Source organism: Malaya genurostris, chromosome 2, assembly GCF_030247185.1.
Source record: "Malaya genurostris strain Urasoe2022 chromosome 2, Malgen_1.1, whole genome shotgun sequence".
Taxonomy (NCBI): domain Eukaryota; kingdom Metazoa; phylum Arthropoda; class Insecta; order Diptera; family Culicidae; genus Malaya; species Malaya genurostris.
Window position 1 is genome coordinate 241,506,644 of NC_080571.1, and position 18,205 is coordinate 241,524,848.

The 18,205-nt window shown below is 35.9% G+C and overlaps 1 protein-coding gene across 3 annotated transcripts in view; it reads right to left on the reverse strand.

Annotated features, from left to right (window-relative positions):
- The window catches only part of LOC131428338 (cyclic nucleotide-gated cation channel subunit A), a 437,118-nt gene that overhangs the window by 44,410 nt on the left and 374,503 nt on the right, over positions 1–18,205 (reverse strand). For all 3 annotated transcript variants that reach the window (XM_058592234.1, XM_058592236.1, XM_058592235.1), the window contains 2 exons: positions 6,267–6,535; positions 5,914–6,184 (listed from right to left, as the gene is read on the reverse strand). In XM_058592234.1, the coding sequence (XP_058448217.1) occupies positions 5,914–6,184; positions 6,267–6,535 (540 nt within the window). The remainder of the gene's footprint in view (positions 1–5,913; positions 6,185–6,266; positions 6,536–18,205) is intronic.

The window sequence follows — 18,205 nt, forward strand, 5'->3', positions numbered from 1 at the left end:
GTGAAAGTATGCCGAAGAGTGTATGAGTTATTTGTAAAACAAGTTTTCCATGTATCCAAAAGATATTCCTACAGTATAAATGATTTAATTTCATCTGCGAGTAATGTATTTTCAGACAGGTTATGTCAATGTAATTAAAAAAACGCCTATCGCTTAAAAAACTGCTGCTAAAGTTAAGTGGTACTATTTGCATTTTCTTGAAAGTGCATCTGTAGCATTAGGCTTATCAGAAACATTCTTGAAAACGGAATCAAAAAAGGTCTACCAGTAAGCCATTCTGCAAGTGGAGAAGAAATTTCTGAATGCCATGTGAACATATGGCTGGTGAATTCCCTCTTGGGAATTTTAATCTTTTGTTGCATTTCTATACCATCTGTGAGTTTAGTGATATAAAGCTATAAGCAGTTACTTAGGCATAATTTCGTTATTCAAGCGGTGAACGAATAAATGCCTTCCGAAGAAACTAGCAGGTAAAAAATAGTTATTGCAATAGGCGTCATAAGTTCAAATAACAGAATAATTGGTTTAAACAACTGAGACATTTTGTGCTTTCATGCATACAGGTAACTTTGCTTGGATTGCTTCATTACTCAGTTGCACGAGTGACACCTAATTGAAACATTTTATTTTCCGCTTATATACCGCTGACAGACATGTGATTCCCGTACAATGATTTCTGTACAACGCTGTACGCGTACAACGATGAGGTGACAGACATGTTTCGCGCACAGAATGAATATGCAGTGAAACGAAATAACTCAAAACTTAACTTAATGCTCTGATGATCGATAATATAGAAACCAAAAATTTTTGCGGTTTGATGTGTATTCCTAGTATTTGATTTATGACATATATAATCAAAGCCTCTCTGAATTATTAAACTAGTTTCATGCGTGAGTGTTCATCGGATGACAGTTTTACACATATCACATTTTATGGTTTTAAGGTACATTTATGACACGTTTGTTTTAGGATACTAGATTTTTCCCCCATTGTTTAAATGTAATTAGCATTAGGGAAAATTTGATGTCCATAATGTTGATGTTCTACCGTAACATTACTGACAACAAATAAAAGTAGAAAATGGAGGAAATATAAAAGGTTTTTAGAACTAATTTTCGGAACACTAGCACTATGTTTTATGCAACAAAGCTGATTTCTTCCAAAAAAGGTGATTAATCATCAAATTTTGTTTGTCGACTTTTGCAAAATCCACATAAATCTCAAGTGGTTCAGTCATAATTCCTTTTTTTTGCCTGCATAAATATAAGAGCGCGTAAACTTTTAACATTGAGCCTCATAATAGTAAATAAATCTTAGATAGTTTTGGTAATAATCAGAAATGGCATGGCACACACATTTTCCAGAAAAATGCTTTCAACGTAACAGTTTATTCATTACGAAATTTTCAAAAAAGGATTATGTTTATCATAAAGCTGATTTTAAAACCTTCTTGAATTTTGAATCATTCCGAACTGGATTTGACATAGGTTTGATGCTTTATTTTGCTTCATATTTAAAAAAATAGTTTAGTAGGTTGGAATATAATCTCATAATGGTTTTATTAGGAGTTTAAAGTTGTTATACTATATTTATGAAGTAAAACTGAAAAATACTACAAGTATTCATTAAATTGAATATGTTACTTGCTACGTGTTCTGCTTCAGTTTAACAATTTTACTGAAAGACATGATTCGCTGTTCTCTACTCATACCCAAAATTAGACTCTTTCTAGACAATTTGAAAAAAAGTTTTCTTTCTATCCAACGGCATTCAACCCGATGATATAAGACAAAGTAATTAGAAGTTTTAGTTTCCAGAAGGGAATATAAAGGACCAATATGCTGAATGAAATTACCATATGTACATTCAACATATGAATCATTATGTTTTTAAATCCATTTCAACAATAATTTTACTTGTTATTGAATAGAATACAATTACTTAATAGTGCTGATTTTATGTACAAATGTGAATATATTGTTTTCCTTATTTGTATTTCAAAACTTCACAAATTCATGAACATTTCTTGGTTTGACTGCTTTTTGAAAATATGCTACAACGATGATAAAGTATATAAGTTTTATGCTGCTTGTTAGCATTTTACAGAGATTTTTTTCAAATAAAACAATGGTTGTTTATTATTCGATACTCAGAAGAAAGAAATATTGTTTCGTGAGTTCACCATCGCTCGCCAATGGCGCTGGTAGCAGTAAACAGGGATGTGATTTTACACAGTACAACGATAAATGACCGTAGTACGGAAATCACCGTTGTATCATGATGCTCGCGTGATACCACCGTGATTCAGGGTGACAGACATGTGATTTCATGGCGTGCAGTGATTCCGATATCACATGTCTGTCATAAGCATTAGGGTGTATGTCATTGCTCACCTGTAACGTTTACTTGTTTGTGGTGCTTGTCATTGCTAAAACGCGATAAATATAAAATTGCAGTTTAATTAAAACAACAATTGATTAGTTGTACCAAATTTTACCCGTGGACTAATTACTATTTACAAGATCCTGAAACTTGGCCTTTGCGACCAAATTAAATTTGCTTTGATTTCAAGCGCCGCAATGTTAGATCAAACGAATGTTAGACTGAAATCTTACCAAAAGAACGGATGTATCGATGTCTTGTAACTTAGCGTACATCATGTTCAGCACTAGAAGTGCGTGTACATGATCTCGGAAGTCGGATCCAAATGAAATTCCAAATTTGAATCCAAGTTTGAGAAAAATTCGAAACCAAGTTTGTGAAAATCGGCTCAGCCATCTCATACATACAGACATTTGCTCAGTCGAGGTGAATCGAGTGGTATATGATATTCGGCCCTGCGTGTCTCAGTTGAAAACTCGGTTTTCACAGTGATTGCATAGCCTTTTTATAAGAGAAAGGCAAACACGGAATAATTCATGGCTCTAGTTTCGTCTATCAGTAAAACCTTTATTAAGGTAATACCGAAACATTCGTGACTACTATGAATTTCGATAAAAACGGATAGTTTCTTCTGAAAATGTTATCATAGGTCATATGATGAATGCGCTTTGATTTATTTACTACCAGCTATAGTTAGTATGAACAAAATAAGCGATTTTGTGTGTGTGACATCTATAAAGCAAATATTTTCCACATTCAGGCTATGATAGCTCTCGTCAGTTACAGAACAACTAAGTAAAGGGAATAGTCTGAGAAAGTGATTGCCTTGTGATATAGTATTATTCACTGTAGGTATCTATTGTAGTGCGCCCCCAACGACATAAATAAATAAAAGGGAGACCACGCATTTAAAGACTATTCTTAACTAGACAGTATCATCAATCATACAGTTCTTCGAATGAATACTTCTGAATAGATAAGCCATTCAGCGCCACCGATAATCGGGCCTGAACCATTAATGTTATGGAAAAGTATGACTCTATTCTTTATAGAAGATGGCAGTATCGCATAATGAAACATTTAATCTATCATCTGATTCGAAAGATTTTCTAAATAATGGACTCGTCCGAACCATTGTGATGAATCACAGAGATTCGTCAAGATTTTTTAAATTTTGCGTTTGATTCTACGTCTTTCGATACACAGGGAGAATTAGTCTTACTTCCTTTTTAGCTTTCTCTATCTCTATTAGGCTATACAATCATTGTCATATACCATTTGTCAAATATCATTCGAGTCAGTTTGTCGAGTACGCAAAATGTCTGTATGTATGTAACAAAAATGTGCACTCGATTTTCTCAGAGATGACTGGACCAATTTCACAAACTTAGATTCAAATAAAAGGTCTCTTGGCCCCATAGCCTGCTATTGAATTTTAATCGGATCGAACTTCAGATTCAAGAGTGCCGGGTTGGGTTTTACCTTTTATATATATATATATATATATATATATATATATATATATATATATATATATATATATATATATATATATATATATATATATATATATATATATATATATATATATATATATATATATATATATATATATATATATATATATATATATATATAAATAGGTATAGAATTCGCTCAAACTTTACCAATCGATTCAGCTCTACGAACTGAGCAAATGTCCGTGTATGTGTATGTGTGTTGTCAACAAAGAGGTCGAGATCTCAGAGATCACTGGACCAATTTTGATTTAACTAGTCGCAAATGAAAGGTCTCCCCGTCACCCAGAACGCTATTGAATGATTTTGAGATCGGATGTTTACTTTTTGAGTTATACGAAGTTTTAAATTTTGCCTCGGACCGATTTTCGCACGGTTTGTTTTTTGGCAACATAATCGTTCGAATATGACATATGTCAACCAGACGATGGCAACATTTTCGAGTTGAAAACAATTCCATAATTATATTGATTAAAACTACTTACAGCAATAACACCTATATACAATTCGAATCAGTTCGTCGAGATCAGCAAATGTGTGACAAATAATTTCACTCAATTTTTTCAGAGATGACTCAACCGTTTTCTATATACTCAGAATCATATGAAAAGTCGTATGCTCCCAAACAAGGTTCCTAAATTATGTTTGTATCCGACTTCTGGTTCCGGAACCACAGGATGATATGTGAAACGAAATTAAAATTGTGTAACTCATTTTTATCGTAGATGACTGAACCGATCTAAGATTCAAATGAAATGTAAGAATCATCTAAGATTCAAATGAAAAGTTTTAAGATCCTATAAAACATCTTGCTTTTAGGGGATACAGGGTGATTAATATAAAAATGCCTATTTTACATATATTAATCAGGTTTATCGGGTTAGCAGGTTTGGATAGTCGATACCCAAATAAACTCATTTTAGTTTTAGTGGTATTCAGTTGTCGATTCAGAAAGTACCCAAAAATTTAATTCGCACTACGATTTCTCAAAGATGTCTACATTGAATTTCAATCATTTTGAAACAAATGTAAACTATACAGCTACTCAGGTGAATTTGTCTGACTTCGGCTACACCGAATTTCGAATTCCGGTTCCAGTATCGAATCGTTTCTTAATGCTCAATCGTTTTCTCAAGAAAATTTAAATCCACAAAGACAAAATTAATCAATTTTATCCAATTCTGACTTCCGATTCTGGAATTACAGGATGATGAGTTTCTAAAATTCAAACCATGAGAACTGAAACACTGAATATTTATGCAAAAAACACATGCGGATTGATAAAAAAGGTATCATCTCACTGCTAGGTGGATTAAGCACGTTTCTTGTTAATTAAATTTCGTATGTATCGTCTGATTTGAAGTTTTATCGGAGAAAAAGGGGCTTTCTCAGTCAAATGGAAATAGGCAAACGAGTTGTTTTATTTGTTTATGTCTGTTGTCTATTTACGGTAACATAAATAACAATATAACATATATGTTACCGTAAATAGACAACAGACATCCCATCGTTAGAAATCAACGAGACTGACAATAACGATTGGACCAAATTTCCCTTGAAAAAGGCCATCAAAAACGGCCGAAACGTCGGGCAATTTTATAAACAAATCGTTTGCCTATTTCCATTTGACTGAGAAAACCGCATTTTTTTAATAAATTTCAAAAAAGTAAACTCTATTTTAATAGAGATCGCTAAACCGATGCCCCTTAACATAGATTTCCATCAGAACAAATTGGCTCAAATGGCACGTTCCCCTTGATATTTGGAGATTTGTGCCTGGAGAATTACAGACTGACAAATATACAAATATCATATTCAAGAGCGGTGGTTAGGTGGCGTTAGCAGTTCAATATAAACTGCCTAAGGCGAAACGTAGAAAAAGAAAATAGGTACCAAAACCTCTAAATAAATTTTTGTTCTATAAAATTTTTAATCCGAGCCACAGTGCCAGGTATCGTATAACCGAACGAGATTGTATGTTCAAGAATAACAATAAACGTCAATTACTTACCAACAATTGTAGCAAAAATTAGCACACCAGCTAGAAAGTCTGCCACCACAAACAGATATTCGGCATCGTTCTCTGGAGTCGGTGTTTCACCAATAGTGGTCAGTGTCAATGTGGACCAGTAAAAACTGTAGATGTACTGCCGCGAAAGTGTGAGATTTTTCGCTCCGTTGATGTTGTATACCCAGTTATCCGAGCTAAAACCAAGTGCGTAGCTTATTGCGAAATAAAGACACGCGTTCCAGTGAATTAATACTAAAATAGCTAAAACGACCTGGAAAATGAAGGGTTGAAATGCATGATTAATCATTGGTAGGTATTTATTCTGTATAGATTGTGGCAAGTAATGAACTCACTTTACATATCCTAAATGCATTTGGGTATCCAGTGGCCGTCTCGGTACGATCGAACCATTCCCACATTCTTGGAAGACGCAATAACCTATTAATCCTAACTATAATTGGACAAGGCAGCCGACTGGCGGTGCAGGAACTCGGCGCCCACCAGATATAAGCCAGATCGGTGGGCAGCATTGAGACTATGTCCAGCCACCAGCGTTGCTTCGAGAAATAATGCTTCCGCAGTTTCGACGCGTCACGTACCAGCAGACCCTGTTCCAGGTACCCTGCGGGATAATTAAATGGGAAGAGAAAAAAAAACATGGAAAAAGGCCGACATTAAAATCTTCTCCAGAACAAGTGAATTAAATTGTCGACAGCGTTGAGATTCCCACCCGCCGTTTGTCGCAGAGATACGCAGGTCAATCCACTATTGACGCGGCAGGATGTCAACACACCGTTCGTGAGGAATTAATGAATAATTAATCGCTGATGCTATCGATGGCGAAAGAAGGAAACAAATATCCTCAATTAGGGAGATGCGAGCTAAATTTATGTTCTCGGGATAGATCCTGCTTACGTTACGTGATTGGATTTCCAGCATAGAATATCCGAACCGTGTTCACTCGATTATTTTGTGTAGGTGAAAAATCTCAGACAGAACATTCGTCTCTTCTGTCAAACTATGAAACCTAGATGGAGCAAAGTTCGAAAGAAACATTAGGTTGACATGAATATCTTAAACACATGAATATTCGATTAGGTTTTGAAAAAGCGTTCGACAAGAAAACTGAAACAACGTTGCTAAGGAATGGATGTCATGATTTATAGCATTCCTAAATAATTTGAATTGGGTACGAAAGTAGAATCAAGTGTTCAGCTAGACGAATCACATATTAAGGAATTATATTATTAGAGAAGTTTTAATTAAGATTATTTATCGATGAATATGATTTGAATGATGATATGTCAATATGGGGAATGAATCCCGCAGACGAGGGAAACTCGTAGAAAGTTTACATGCAAAAATCAACACATTTGCTCTGAAAGTACCGGCGAAGATTTTATCCGGTTATCCCATTCAAAGTTTTGTGCCCGATTCTTGCACTAAAAATGGCTTTAAACAATTTCTGCTCTGGAAAGTTCAAGGTCGGTACACAAAATTAACCTCTCTGGGTCAGAAAAATTTCAAAAGATAATAAAACTGGCATATATATGAACACAAAAAGGTTTTAAATCTTCCAAGCTGAACTCACACACACCTTCTATGTCAAATATTTAAAAAAAATCAGGAATATATTCAAAAAATGTGGCGAGTTTGATTTTTATGTTCCCAATAAAGATCACTACTGATCTAATCTTTTTAAAATCAGTTGATCAGTGATCTTTGAATCACATCGATCAAAATCATCTGTCGGTAGAAAGCTACTATTATCACTGATTCCTGCAAGATCAAATTACTGGGCGATTCGATCAGCTTTGAGTATTGTGAAAGAAAATCACATATGAGAAAGATCAGATATGAGTGGGGATTGACTTATGTCTAAAATCGTTGATCCCGATGAGGGGTGTGAAAATTAGTGACAACAGCAATGCTTTGTTTGGTTCGCAATAATAAAGAATGATGAAGGTTTAATAAAAATAATCAGTTTGAACTGTTATCGCATTGATAATATTAATTTAACAGTTTTCACTGCGCAATACCAATACGCAATGCAAAATTAGTAAAATGAAATATACCACATCAAATAGCGAGTATAGCGACAAAAGACTTTGTTTTACTTCCAGCTGGTTGATGCGGATGATGATGTTCATGCATTATTTAGATTAAACCAAAGAAAACGCTATTTGACATGAATTTGATTTATAGAAGTAACAGGAGCGCAGCGTTTGAATGCTGTGTTTGAATTGGCGCAGCAAAATCCTGCACTCCTGTTACTTCTGTGTATGATATTCAAGCTAAATAGGGTAATAATATTCAGCTGCGTAGTACGCATTGTGATGGGGCATGTTTTTCTTATCATTATGATTTTTTTTTCATCTCAGCATGTAACAGATCGGCTGAAAAGTTCGTATCGTTTCTATGAGAGGGCGCCACTAGAATTAAATCCATACCATTTTCAGTTAGTACCAACCTTCAAAAGATACGTGTATAAATTTGACAGCTGTCTGATTATTAGTTTGTGAGATATTGCATTTTGAGTGAAGCTACTTTTGTTATTGTGAAAAAAAAGGGAAAAAAAGGAATTTCGTGTGTTGATGAAACACTACTTTTTGATGAAAAAAAGTGCCGCCGATACCAAAACATGGCTTCATGTGTGTTATCCAGACTCTGCACCGGGCGAAGCAACAATTCGTAAGTGGTTTGCAAAATTTCGTACTGGTCATATGAGCACCGAAGACGATGAACGCAGTGGACGTCCAAAAGTGGCTGTTACCTATGAAAACGTGAAAAAAAATCCACAAAATGATTTTCAATGACCGTAAAGTGAAGTTGATCAAGATAGCTGACACCCTAAAGATATCAAAGGAACGTGTTGGACATATTATTCACGAATATTTGGATATGAGAAAGCTTTGTGCAAAATGGGTGCCGCGTGAGCTCACAATCGATCAAAAACAACAACGAAAAACCATGCTGAAATTGAACGAATTGGGCTTCGAATTGCTCCGTCATCCACCGTATTAACCAGATTTGGCCCCCAGTGACTTTTTCCTGTTCTCAGATCCCAAGAGAATGCTCACTGGTAAAAAATTTAGAAGCAATGAAGAGGTAATCGCTGAAACTGAGGCCTATTTTGAGGCAAAGGACAAATCGTACTACAAAAATGGTATCGAAAAGTTCGCTATAATCGCTGTATCGCCTCTGATGGCAATTATGTGGAATAATAAAAACGAATTTTGGCAAAAAAATGTGTGTTTCTATTAAACGATACGAACTTTTCAGCCGAACTGTTATGTTAATATTATTAGCTGTTTTAATTGACGATATTACTCCACAACGACTAAATAAATTTCAAATACATCACGTAGCGTGGAATTTTGATGCGACCAACGAAATAAACTCACCTAACGCCTAAAATTATTGATATCGGATAATCCATATCCGAGAAAATTGAGCGATAATCAGTTTTCACGTTTACGTCACTTATACTATTATATTACCGGAACCGTTAGTGACAGCGTTGAAACGAGCCTTACTTTGTTAAAGTGTTGATTCCGAATCAGACAGTGATACTGATAACGTCGAAGACATTTTTAAACTCTAAGGAAAATCGAAATGTATATTAATTATAATATCTGAATATGTGATATAAAAAGATAATACTGACTATTTCTATTTATTGTGAATCAAAAAAATTGCTTATTTCCACCCCTGGTTTGAAGATCAATTGGTTCACACTTTTGGTACCGGCGAAATAATGGTATAAGTGAGGTAACCTACAAACTGCACCTTTTCGAGACACTAAAGATTCTCAAAGATGACTAAACCTAAACTAAACCGGGGAACTAATGGCGTTTTTCATTGAAAAACACTGATGGCGTGGATTGCTCTGGTTTTGCACTTTCGAGCAGAAATCGCAATGAAACACCATCAGAATGTTGCATTTCTGCTCGAAAGTGCAAAACCAGAGCAATCCACGCCATCAGTGTTTTTCAATGAAAAACGGCACAAGACACATTTGAAAGTGGCCGACATTTCTTATTGACTTTATCACTACTTTCCAACATACCGCAGATTCGGGTGATTCGCATTGATCATATGCCTAAGCCCGTCTCCTCTGGTAGAAGGTAAAAGTTAAGTTACTAAAAGATGTGCTTGCTTGCTTAAATAACTTTCTGTAGCATCTAACCTTTCCGTTCAATATATATTCACATCCTTGCTCTCTCTTGAGTACTATCACTCAACAATTTTCGTTTCCATTTTCTACCAAATGGTCTCTGGTTAGCTGAACGCCACAAAAAAAATATTGACTGTTATACTTAGTCGTCGAAAAAAAGAAAAACTCATTAACTTCAATTGGCTCAAAGTGGATGTAGTTACAATTTGTGTTAGCAGGATTTATTATATACAGGGTCCGCCATGTAACTTTTTTTTTGAACATTCAATAAAACACAAACGGTTCATCTGATTTCAAAATTCATTTTTTCATATTAAAGTACAATCCTTCCGGTTAATTGTGGAATATAATTTCATTCAAATGGCTGCCTCGGCTGGCCTTGCAGTACGCCATACGGTCGGTCCAGTGTTTTAGTACATTTTCGATTGTATGCAGCTTTATTTCAGCTATGGTTGCACGAATGTTGTCCTTTAAGGCTTGAATCGTCTCTGGCTTGTCCACATAACACTTATCTTTGACAACCCCCCAAAGATAATAGTCTAACGGCGTCAAATCACAGCTCCGAGGCGGCCAAACGACATCCGAATTTCGACTGATAATTCGATCTTCGAAGACTGTGCGCAGAAGATCGATCGTAGCGTTGGCTGTGTGGCACGGAGCGCTGTCTAGTTGGAACCAAATGGTGTCCAAGTTTTCCTCTTCAAGTAAGGCGGATACAAATATTTTTTTTAATTATGTCACCCCCCCCCTTCAAAAGAAATCAAATTGATGAAGGGGAAAATATTATTTTGTTACATTGATTTTTTTTATCAGTTGATCGAAATTTTTCAGTGCAGAAGAGAAAACATGTTTCAAAACGGACTTTTTCGGTAGGTATACGTACTCCGTAGTTTTAGCGCTGGGTAAAACATAAACAAATATTTGTCAGTTATAGTATCCACCCGCGCTGCCAACTATATCGATTTTTGTACTCGATACTGGAATACAGATAAGCTCTCTTAAACACCGATAATTCAATTTTTACAGATAATTATCGGTTTTCAGTTTTTGTGTTTGGTTTCCTAGGATTAAACCAGGTTGAGCGATCTTTCCTTTTTTTCTCGCAAAACCAGTGTAGATCGATTTAGAATTTTTCGGGATAGATATTGCACAGATAGATTTTTCCGCCAAATACAGATTTTCGTAAAACAAAACTGTTGGCAGCTCTGGTTTCCACATATTAATCAAAGTTCATTGTCATGTGAGATCTATCATGATATTTTTCAACCAGATACAAAATTAGTGAACAGTCATGGTAAGTTTCAAAAACAATTTTCAATAGATCCTCAAAACAAACTTGCTTCACAGGAAGAAACAATATCGGTGGCAGTACGCGTTGAACGTGGGAAAAAGTTGATTCAACAATCAGTTGTATCTGTTCAGACCACCGATGCTTTTCTATTAGTGATCGAGCGGGTAACTGGTCCAATTCCTGGCGCAAAATTGCAAATACACAAGGTACTTGCGGGCCACAAATCTTTCAACAAGGAGGATCTTTTCGACGTTGATGTTTCATCAAAGCTATGCGACGTGATTTCCGCACTAGGATCGTGTTTCAAAATTCTTTGTATGCTGCACGAAGAGATTCCGGATACTCGGCCAAAGACAAATGCATTTAAAAAAATAATGCAAAACGCTGCTACGTTGAAAATTCCAGAAAAGCATGAAATTAGAGATGGTCGAGATATAATCTTCAACAAAGTGGTCGACTATCTAAGTAAACATAACCTCGGTTTCCGCACATTCCAAAAAACCGAAATGGATATGTTCATGTCATCATTGGTTTCTGTAATCTGGACCCTCGATGGACACTGGCATAAGATAGAATCCACCTTGCGTTCAACCGATTGCATCCCTGTTGCTTTAAGATTCCAACCAGATCATGGTATAACCTTCAGGGTTCTCCATCATAATGGCATGAAGAAGAAAAGCTGTTCAAGACTTAAATCAGCTGATTTGATTAACTGCTTTGAAAAACTCGACAGATTGATTTCTAAATCTTTTCTCAAAATAACGGAATGGGCTGCTGTGTTAAATGATATTGAACAAATGAAGCTGTGTTTGGCAAAATACATCGACCATATTAATCAAGACGATATCAACCGAAAAGCTTGTCTATCACACTCTGAAATTCGTGAAAACCGATCCATACGATTGATACCTGGTTCTCCTACGCGAAGTGAGATTAAAAAAGTACTCTACAACACTCTAGAAGATCATCTTTCGAAGCAACAATCATATGTAGAAGTTAATATGATATTTTTTGCACCGGTTGATAGACGAGCGAAATACAACTATGTATCTGGTTTAGTCCTTCCATTCGCTGTACATATTTATCGATTTCATAAGCCAGTGGCAACTTTCATCTGGCGCATTCCTGATATCGAGGATGCATCTGCCTTTGCCACAACTATTGCTAGGATTCAGGCAAATATCGTATCAACTGTCCAGTCTGATAAGAAAAAGAAGGCACGTGAATTGTTTTATGGCACGACAAACTGGACGAATAAGAAAACCAATCAGTTTATTTCGTTGATAGAAGGTGTTGTATATGTTTTATATGTCTATGACAATATTTACTAACGATCTTTTACGTAGGTAACGACACAGACGAAGAGTGCTCGCCCTCGAATGTTAAAGATAGTGTTAAGTTACTTATCGACGAATGCTATGAATTAGATGAGATCGTCGATATAGAAAAGGATGCACGAGATTGCCGAAAGGATCGATTCAAACATTTTTGGGAGGCTACCGCGCAGGTATTAGCAGAGAATGACTACGCTGTTGCGGAAGAGAGGCGTCATGGGGAAACATCTTGGATTTCTCCATTATGTGTATCATTGCGAGATCTGATGGATAAATGTGAAAGGAAAATGGAAGAAATATTCCCCCACTGTGATCAGAACGTTATCCCATCATACGAATATTTTCGTATCCAATTTCAACCAAGGAACAGCAAATCCGCTGTTAGTAAACGTTATTATGGTCGTTTTGACGTCAAATTTGGTTTGCAGAAACGAAGCTCATGTGGACCAGCATTATGGAGCTAAACAGTTTCAGTATTTAATAAAAATGGCTGGTGAGTATTCAACGTTCGCTAAACTCTGATTTCCATTCTAATAATACAAAATTAGGACTATTCTCAGCGCATTCTTTGGTCTTTCTAATGGATGACAAAGCGTCCATTCCGGTTGGATTTGTAGGAGCTCCAGTTAGTGCTACCAGACGGCAACGCTCTGTGCTTATGGCAGGGTTAGATTCCAGGGGATTAAATGCTATGGATCATGACAATATTCCCCAACATCTTATCCCATCAGTCTCATTAAAGTTAGTTCCTCCGAAGGAAATCAACGAATCATGGTACGGAGGTGAACCACTGATCATCCTTAAGGATGCAATATTTCAAGCATCTAGTGCTTTTAGACATGCCTCTGAGCTGATCAAACATCTATCTGACACTGACAAACAGAAACCCATGATGTTTATTGGGACAGATGGAGGACCAGATCATAACGTGACATCGATACAGGTTATTCTCAGCTACATTTCGTTGTTTTTAGATCAAGATTTGGATTACTTGTGCGCCGTTAGAACACCGCCAAATTTCTCGGTTATCAACCCAGCCGAAAGATTCATGAGCACAGCTAATATTGCATTGATGGGAGTATCTTTGGCACGCAATTCCCTAGGCAAAGATGAGCAAAAGGTACATTCTCTACTGTCAAAAAAACAGTGGAGAGATGCCCAAGTGAAGCACCCGAATGTCGATTATAGAAAAATGGCTTTGGATGGAACTAAAGATGCTCGAAGCCTGTTAAAAAAACGATTCGAGTCCTTAACGTATAAAGGAAATAAAGTAATAGTTGGGGATCCTGCTTCCGAAGATGAGATCGATGCGCTGAAACGCAGAATATCTAATATATGGAATGAAATTAGAATGGATAAAAAACTTTCTAAGCAACAGGTTCTTAATAACTCTTTATTTTCGAATTTTTTCGAATCACATGTAAGATCGACAACGTATGCTCTACAAATCAAAAAGTGTACTGATCACCAATGCAAGTTTCACCTGAAAAGCCGAATGGATACGGTCGATTTCGATAGAATACTGTGGATGCCATCACCAGAACCAATTGATGACAAATTCAAGGATTTTGAATCTGTCTATGGTCACCAAGAACCACACGATAGGCATGTACCTAGTAAAAATTCGAAAACTGCGTTTATTGAGTCAGCTTTACCAAAACCTTCATTTCCACTTGCTGCATCCCGTGCACGAATGATTGCTATCTGCACTGAATGCAATTTCCCTCGCCTTTTGTATTCTAAATATGCGTTGAGTAAGGATGATGCTGCGGCCTTAAATAGATATCTGGAGGAAAAACTATTCATTTGTGGGGCACAACTGGAAGAATTTCCAGATGTTTTTCAAAATTATAAACTGAATTGCTTTGATCCTGTTTCGCTGCATTATTATCAGGCTGGCCCCTCGCTTCCAGATTTCCATGAATTGTGTTCCGAGTGTTTGAACAAATCAACTGTTGCTACCGTTAATAAAATGCTTTTTTGTAAGAGATGCTACGCAAATGAGAAAAACAGCGCACCAAAAACTGTAGATCGTCTTCAAAAAGGCCGACCTAAGAAGCAATAAAATGCTGTTACCATGAATATTCAATTTGAAATACACTTGTTATACCATTGAAAATAATTTTTAATTTGCATTTATCTTTTTTTTTTTTGTCCCCCCCCTTCATCATGAAATCATCAGATGGACAAAACTAAAAAAAAATATTTGTATCGGCCTAACTGGAAGAACCAATCGCGGTAGCGCTCGCCATTGACCGTGGCGACGGCTCCTGCCTCATTTTCGAACAAAAATGGCCCAATGATGCCGCCAGACCAAAATCCGCACCAAACCATCACTCTCTGAGGATGCATCGGCTTCTCCATGATAACGTGCGGGTTTTACGTCTCCCAGATGCGACAATTTTGCTTATTAACATACCCGTCGAGATGAAAATGTGCCTCATCCGAGAAGATGATTTTTTGGCGCACACATTCCGCAACATTACCATGATTTTCAAAGTAAAACTGCACTATTTTCACGCGTTCCTCAAGCGTATACACAACCATTTTCGTTCAGCGGAAGGATAAAACTAAGTTTCTGTTACCAATGTCGAAATAACCGCTAGTTCAAAAAAAAAGTTAGATGGCGGACCCTGTATGTTAAAATAATTTTGCTGACTTTGAATTGCGGCAATTTGTGATCAAACTCATCTTCATAATCTTTGTGTCAACAAATGCACTGGTGTATCGCAATATTGCTTTGTAATATAATGGAATTTTTCACTCTAAATTCATCTTCAAAATAATTGACTTTTCTTTGAAGCAAACTAATTAGACTTTTATTTCGTTTTCGTTTGAAACAAACCCCATCCTAGTTTCTAAGTGCAACTGCAAATATATGGAACAAATCTCCGCATAACCAGGGGAACGTGCCTCTTGAGCCAATTCGTTCTGATTCAACTAGGGGTTGGAGCAAGCGTAGTTTCAATTATCAACAAGCGAAAATGATTTTTACAACTCATTAAATTTAGCCTAGCACACTTTGATCTAGTTTCACTTTTCGGTGATTTAAAAAAAAACTTTCGGTAAATATGAAAAAATCATCTCGTTTTACAGATATTATGCGAGTTTTTACAGACTGATCAGATGATCAAAAGTGGTTTTAAAGAATTTTAATAAAAAATTTTCAAATAAATCTCAATAATAAACAACATTTTTTTTGCAAATTTTTTTTTTCATCAACATAATCACCCTTTAGGGTGGTTCCAACGTTTTTCCAATTTTTCAATACCATGTGTATAAAAAAAATTATCTTTCGCTTCAAAATAAGCTTCAGTTTCAGCGATGACCTCCTCATTTGAGCTAAAACTTTTTCCCTGGAGCATTTTTTTTAAGACCAGCAAAGAGCCAGTAGTCACTAGGGGCTAAATCTGGCGAGTATGGGGGGTGGGGAAGCAGATCAAAGCCCAATTCGTTCAATTTCGCCATTGTTTTCATCGACTTGTGGCAGGGTGACTCGTTGCTGTTTTTGTTCCATCGAAAGCAATCGCGGCACCCACTTGGAAAAAACCTTTTTCATGCTCAACTTTTCATGAAGGATAGTAAATACATTTCCATATGAAATCTGTGGCATCTCAGCAATCTCACGGAGCTTCACTTTACGATCTTTCATTATAATTTTTGTCCTTCACTCACATTTTCCGGTGTAACGGCTTCCACTTTTTTCCATTTTTTAAACAAACTACAAAACGACTTTACTCCAACCTCGATAACTCAGCTGTTTCTGGTCGGGTTTAAAAACAAATTGAGAGATAACAATTTTATTGATTTTTAGTTGGTTTGATGTAAAGTCACCATAACTAAGATAAGTTTTTGCAATGACTACGTGGAAACATATATCGAAGAAGCCAAATGAATAAGAAACTCAAAGAAAAGATGATTTTTTGGAAAAAGATACGTTCTGAGGCAGGACTCGAACCTGCCACACAGGTTCGACACAGGTTCGAGTCCTGCCGTATCGTTTTCCAAAAAATTATCGTTTCTCAATCATTTGGCTTCTTCAGTATATGTTTCCACTTAACAGCAAAATCTGAAATTAGGAGATGTTTTAGATTTATTTTTTTTTTCAAATTTTATGTAAATGTATTCAAAAATTGTTCAAAAAAAGTTATTTTCTCACATTTTCGAATTTTATTCCACTCTGGATTTTTGAACACGTTGAAATGCATAGATTTTTTAATATGGACCCCAATATTTTATGTTCTTTAAAAGAAATAATTATCAATCAACCATGCATTTCCATTGAAGCTCTAATAGGAGGTAACGCATAGTACTTAGCTCTAGTAGTTTTGCATCATGCGTTTCCTTCTAATATAACTTGAATGGAGACGCATAGTAGGTTGTTAATTTTTTAGAAAAACTCAAATATTGTGCCTTCCACATTTAATAAAGATATGAAACGTATCCAAAAATTATTGATTTATCACTAAAAAATCCAGAAGGGTACCAAAATCAGAAGTGTGAAGAAATATGATGACATTTTTTACTGTATGAAATACATCTTCCCAATATAATATATAAAAATATTTCAAACCTCTCTGACAATACCAGAAAATGTCCAATTTTGTCGTGAATACGACTTACTTTACTATGGGGCACCTTTTCAAAATGTACCCTCTGAGAGAGTGATAAGTTTTTGATCGTGAATATCTCTTGTTGTATCTAACGAATCAACATAATATTTGCTACACCCCATCGGAAATATGATCACAATTTAATGATAAAATTATCAGTTATGTGACATAATCTCAAATAATTCAAAATTAAACTTTTCTGAAATGTTTGGTATAAACGAGTATCAAAAAGGATAATCCATAAGGCGCGTTTGCCTTGCTCGTATTTTTAAAGCTCATAGCTCAGTGATCTGTGAAAGGATTTATATAATCTAACTACCAATAGAATCGAAATTTTTCAACTTAAACGTATATAGAAAAAGCATTGAAGCATTTCAATAGTACACTATTGAAAAACCTGTATCATTTGACCCATGTCAACACCAGCCAATCAGAACGCGTTCTGAGGAAGAGAACAAAATATCTGCTGCTGTACAACAAATCGTTCGAGAAAAATGTTCCGCACAGTGCTTATTATCGTAGTGAGTTCCACAATTTGATCCTTCTGAAAGGCAGGAATGAATCCCGTACAGCATCCTGATAGTTTCTTTCAATGAAATGCAAATCCGAAATGAAATAATCGACATTAAAATTCTATATGCTGCTATTTTTATAGCCATTAGGACCACCCATTAGTGAAAAGGCTACAAACGAAATCACGTGAAAAGAAATCTCTTGACAAAAATTGGATCAGTTTGGATTCTATCGCCACTGCGAGCAGATGTATTATGTGTCCAGCTAGTTTCGCTTCTGACAAGAGCGATTACGTCACAGCTGTCAGTCGTTTGCATTGGTGAAAAATCAACGAAAAGAGGACAACGGTGGGGAGTATCACACA